This window comes from Salmo salar, unplaced genomic scaffold (genome assembly GCF_905237065.1).
Source record: "Salmo salar unplaced genomic scaffold, Ssal_v3.1, whole genome shotgun sequence".
Classification (NCBI taxonomy): domain Eukaryota; kingdom Metazoa; phylum Chordata; class Actinopteri; order Salmoniformes; family Salmonidae; genus Salmo; species Salmo salar.
The window spans coordinates 158,970-165,000 of NW_025548161.1; the positions used below are offsets into that span (position 1 = coordinate 158,970).

At 40.7% G+C, this 6,031-nt stretch overlaps 1 protein-coding gene across 1 annotated transcript in view; it reads left to right on the plus strand.

Annotated features, from left to right (window-relative positions):
- The first annotated feature begins 273 nt into the window (after positions 1-273).
- The window catches only part of LOC123724023 (low affinity immunoglobulin gamma Fc region receptor II), a 36,285-nt gene continuing 30,527 nt past the window's right edge, over positions 274-6,031 (plus strand). The window contains exon 1 of the mRNA XM_045711978.1: positions 274-426. Coding sequence (XP_045567934.1) covers positions 402-426 — 25 coding nt within the window. The 5' untranslated portion in view covers positions 274-401. The remainder of the gene's footprint in view (positions 427-6,031) is intronic.

The following is a 6,031-nucleotide window of genomic DNA, read 5'->3' on the forward strand; positions in this document are numbered from 1 at the left end:
TGTCTGTCTGTCTGTCTGTCTGTCTGTCTGTCTGTCTGTCTGTCTGTCTGTCTGTCTGTCTCTCTCTCTCTCTCTATCGCTCTCTGTCTCTCTTCTCTCTGTCCCTCTCTTCTATATATATCTCTCTCTATTTATTTATTTCTCTCTGTCTCTCTATCTCTCTCTGTGTCTCTCTTCTCTCTCTATCTGTGTTCTCTCTCTCTCTCTCTCTCTCTCTCTCTCTCTCTCTCTTTCTGTGTCTCTCTTCTCTCTAGGGCCCCTCATTCTGTCACACACATCTTTCACACCTCTCAGTCCTTCTCAAGAGGAAGTATAGATGGGTAGAGAGGAGAGGTGGGTGGGGGGATGGACAGGCTACAAGTCACTAGAGTTTAGATACAGTTAGTGATCGACACGTTGAGATGGAATGCACCTGTCTTCTACTCTGTGAGTTTAATATTATCTAAATGGTTTAATGTCTAGATATATGTTAATATCTATAGAGTTTAATATCTATATGGTTTAATATCTATATGGTTTAATATCTATATGGTTTAATATCTGTAAGGTTTAATATCTGGGTTTAATATCTGTATAGTTTAATGTCTATATCGTTTAATATCTGTATGGTTTAATATCTATATGGTTCAATGACTAGATATAATTTTAATATCTATATTGTTTAAAATCTGTATAAATTAATATCTCTATATATATATCGTTCAATATTTAAAATGTTTAAAATCTGTATGGTTTATTATCTATATGGTTTAAAATCTGAAAAGTTTAATATCTATATTGTTGTTTAATATCTATAATGTTTAATATATGTATAGTTTAATATCTATATGGTTAAATATCTATGTGATTTAATATCTGTATAGTTTAATATCTGTATAGTTAAATATTAAAACAGTTTTTAATATCTATATTGTTTAATATCTATATGGTTAAATATCTGTATGCTTTAATATCTATATAGTTTTAATATCTATATAGTTTTAATATCTATATAGTTTAATATATCTATGTGGTTTAATATCTGTATGGTTTAATATCTGTATAGTTTAATATCTGTATAGTTTAAAATCTATATGGTTTAATATCTGTATGGTTTAATATCTATATAATTTAATATCTATACAGTTCAATGACTAGATATAATTTTAATATCTATATTGTTTAAAATCTGTACAAATTAATATCTCTATATATATATCGTTCAATATTTAAAATGTTTAAAATCTGTATGGTTTATTATCTATATGGTTTAAAATCTGAAAAGTTTAATATCTATATTGTTGTTTAATATCTATAATGTTTAATATATGTATAGTTTAATATCTATATGGTTAAATATCTATGTGGTTTAATATCTATATGGTTTAATATCTGTATAGTTAAATATTGTCTTCCCTGTGGCTCAGTTGGTAGAGCATGGTGTTTGCAACGCCAGCATGGTGTTTGCAACGCCAGGGTTGTGGGTTCGATTCCCACGGGGGGCCAGTACAAAAACAAAACAAAAAAATGTATGCATTCACTACTGTAAGTCGCTCTGGATAAGAGCGTCTGCTAAATGACTAAAATGTAAAATATTAAAACAGTTTAATATCTATATTGTTTAATATCTATATGGTTAAATATCTGTATGCTTTAATATCTATATAGTTTAATATCTATATGGTTTAATATCTATATGGTTTAATATCTATATAGTTTAATATCTATATGGTTTAATATCTATATGGTTTAATATCTATATGGTTTAATATCTGTATAGTTAAATATTAAAACAGTTTAATATCTATATTGTTTAATATCTATATGGTTAAATATCTGTATGCTTTAATATCTATATAGTTTAATATCTATATAGTTTTAAAATCTATGTAGTTTAATATCTACATCATGTAATATCTGTATAGTTTAATATCTATATAGTTGAATATCTATATAATTTAATATCTGTATAGTTTAATATCTATATGGTTTAATATCTATACAGTTTAATATCTATACAGTTTAATATCTATATAGTTTAATATCTGTATGGTTTAATATCTATATAGTTTAATATATTTATAGTTTAATATCTGTATAGTTTAATATCTGTATAGTTTAATATCTGTATAGTTTAATATCTATATAGTTTAATATCTATATGGTTTAACATTTACATTTTACATTTTAGTCATTTAGCAGACGCTCTTATCCAGAGCGACTTACAGTAGTGAATGCATACATTTCATTTCATGCATTTTTTTGTACTGGCCACCCGTGGGAATCGAACCCACAACCCTGGCATTGCACACACCATGCTGGCGTTACAAACAGCATGCTCTACCAACTGAGCCACAGGGAAGGCATATCTGGGAAGGTTTAATATCTGTATAGTTTAATATCTATATAGTTTAATATCTATATAGTTTAATATCTATATAGTTTAATATCTATATGGTTTAATATCTATATAGTTTAATATCTATATAGTTTAATATCTATATAGTTTAATATCTATATGGTTTAATATCTATATGGTTTAATATCTATATGGTTTAATATCTATATGGTTTAATGTCTGTATGGTTTAATATGTATATAGTTTAATGTCTGTATAGTTTCATATCTGTATAGTTTAATATCTATATGGTTTAATATCTATATGGTTTAATATCTATATAGTTTAATATCTATATGGTTTAATATCTGTATGGTTTAATATCTATATGGTTTAATATCTATATAGTTTAATATCTATATAGTTTAATATCTGTATAGTTTAATATCTATATGGTTTAATATCTATATAGTTTAATATCAAGGTATTGGTATGCAGAGATGTGTAATTACAGAAGCATCTGATGAGTGCAGATCTAATCCATTCTAGACAATCTTACGAGAACTTGAAAACAACATGTATTTAGTTTTGCCCTAAATCAGTAAGGACTTCCTGCACAACTGCTAAATGGGACTGTAGTCTGTCTCAGCCAGGTCAGCAGGGGGGGGGGATAATGGGACTGTAGTCTGTCTCAGCCAGGTCAGCAGGGGGAGGGGGGGGTAATGGGACTGTAGTCTTGTCTCAGCCAGGTCAGCAGGGGGGGGGTAATGGGACTGTAGTCTGTCTCAGCCAGGTCAGCAGGGGAGGGGGGGGTAATGGGACTGTAGTCTTGTCTCAGCCAGGTCAGCAGGGGGGGGTAATGGGACTGTAGTCTGTCTCAGCCAGGTCAGCAGGGGGGTAATGGGACTGTAGTCTTGTCTCAGCCAGGTCAGCAGGGGGGGTAATGGGACTGTAGTCTTGTCTCAGCCAGGTCAGCAGGGGGGTAATGGGACTGTAGTCTGTCTCAGCCAGGTCAGCAGGGGAGGAGGGGGGGTAATGGGACTGTAGTCTTGTCTCAGCCAGGTCAGCAGGGGAGGAGGGGGGGTAATGGGACTGTAGCCTTGTCTCAGCCAGGTCAGCAGGGGAGGAGGGGGGGGGTAATGGGACTGTAGTCTTGTCTCAGCCAGGTCAGCAGGGGAGGAAGGGGGGGGTAATGGGACTGTAGCCTTGTCTCAGCCAGGTCAGCAGGGGGGTAATGGGACTGTAGTCTTGTCTCAGCCAGGTCAGCAGGGGGGTAATGGGACTGTAGTCTTGTCTCAGCCAGGTCAGCAGGGGGGTAATGGGACTGTAGTCTGTCTCAGCCAGGTCAGCAGGGGAGGGGGGGTAATGGGACTGTAGTCTGTCTCAGCCAGATCAGCAGGGGGGGTAATGGGACTGTAGTCTTGTCTCAGCTAGGTCAGCAGGGGGGGTAATGGGAGTGTAGTCTTGTCTCAGCCAGGTCAGCAGGGGAGGAGGGGGGGGTAATGGGACTGTAGTCTTGTCTCAGCCAGGTCAGCAGGGGAGGAGGGGGGGTAATGGGACTGTAGCCTTGTCTCAGCCAGGTCAGCAGGGGAGGAGGGGGGGGTAATGGGACTGTAGTCTTGTCTCAGCCAGGTCAGCAGGGGAGGAGGGGGGGGTAATGGGACTGTAGCCTTGTCTCAGCCAGGTCAGCAGGGGAGGAGGGGGGGGGTAATGGGACTGTAGTCTTGTCTCAGCCAGGTCAGCAGGGGAGGAAGGGGGGGTAATGGGACTGTAGTCTGTCTCAGCCAGGTCAGCAGGGGAGGAAGGGGGGGGTAATGGGACTGTAGCCTTGTCTCAGCCAGGTCAGGAGGGGGGGGGTAATGGGACTGTAGTCTTGTCTCAGCCAGGTCAGCAGGGGGGTAATGGGACTGTAGCCTTGTCTCAGCCAGGTCAGCAGGGGGGTAATGGGACTGTAGTCTTGTCTCAGCCAGGTCAGCAGGGGGGGTAATGGGACTGTAGTCTTGTCTCAGCCAGGTCAACAGGGGGGGGGTAATGGGACTGTAGTCTTGTCTCAGCCAGGTCAGCAGGGGGGGGTAATGGGACTGTAGTCTTGTCTCAGCCAGGTCAGCAGGGTGGTAATGGGACTGTAGTCTTGTCTCAGCCAGGTCAGCAGGGGGGATAATGGGACTGTAGTCTTGTCTCAGCCAGGTCAGCAGGGGGGGTAATGGGACTGTAGTCTTGTCTCAGCCAGGTCAACAGGGGGGGGGTAATGGGACTGTAGTCTTGTCTCAGCCAGGTCAGCAGGGGGGTAATGGGACTGTAGTCTTGTCTCAGCCAGGTCAACAGGGGGGGGGTAATGGGACTGTAGTCTTGTCTCAGCCAGGTCAGCAGGGGGGGTAATGGGACTGTAGTCTTGTCTCAGCCAGGTCAACAGGGGGGGGGTAATGGGACTGTAGTCTGTCTCAGCCAGGTCAGCAGGGGGGGGTAATGGGACTGTAGTCTTGTCTCAGCCAGGTCAGCAGGGGGGGTAATGGGACTGTAGTCTTGTCTCAGCCAGGTCAGCAGGGGGGATAATGGGACTGTAGTCTTGTCTCAGCCAGGTCAGCAGGGGGGGGTAATGGGACTGTAGTCTTGTCTCAGCCAGGTCAACAGGGGGGGGTAATGGGACTGTAGTCTTGTCTCAGCCAGGTCAGCAGGGGGGGGTAATGGGACTGTAGTCTTGTCTCAGCCAGGTCAGCAGGGGGGGTAATGGGACTGTAGTCTTGTCTCAGCCAGGTCAATAGGGGGGGTAATGGCGTACATGACAGTGTGGTCCTCATGTACACTACATGGCCAAAAGTATCTGGACATCCTTTCAAATTAGTGGATTTAGCTATTTCAGCCACGCCCGTTGCTGAAAGGTGTGTAAATCGAGCACATGGCCATGCAATCTCCATAGACAGTAAACAGCTGGCCCAGAACAGAGCAGCACGTCTTTCTCTTCATTGTAATCAGAGGGCTGATATAAATACTATGCTGCCAGTCTCTCTTGGCTGAGAGTTGAGGAAAGACTGACTGCATCACTTCTTCTTTTTATAAGAAACATTAATGTGTTGAAAATCCCAAAAAGTTTGCATAGTCAACTAACACACAGCTCTGACACACACACTTACCCCACCAGACATGCCACCAGGGGTCTTTTCACAGTTCCCAAATCCAGAGCAAATTCAAGGCAATCGTACGGTATTATAGAGAGCCATGAGGACATGGAACTCCCTTCCATCTTATATAGCGTAAGTGAACAGCAAACCTGGTTTCAAAAAACAAAAATGCCAAGGCAAATGGTGGCTCAACTAATTTGCGTCTCACAAAAATCTCAAATTTGGACTCATCAGACCAAAGGACAGATTTTCACTGGTCTAATTGCTCGTGTTTTTTGGTCCAAGCAAGCCTCTTCCTTTTATTGGTGTCCTTTAGTAGTGGTTTCTCTGCAGAAATTCGACCATGAAGGCCTGTTTCACTCTGTCTCCTCTGAACAGTTGATGTTGAGATGTGTCTGTTACTTGACCTCTGTGAAGCATTTATTTGGGATGCAATCTGAGGTGCAGTTAATTGTCAATTTCTGAGGCTGGTAACTAATGAACTCATCCTCTGCAGCAAAGGAAACTCTGTCTTTCTTTCCTGTGGCGGTCCTCATGAGAGCCAGTTTCAGTTTTACTACCGGTCAAAGGTTCCAGGTTACTACCTCATGAAGCT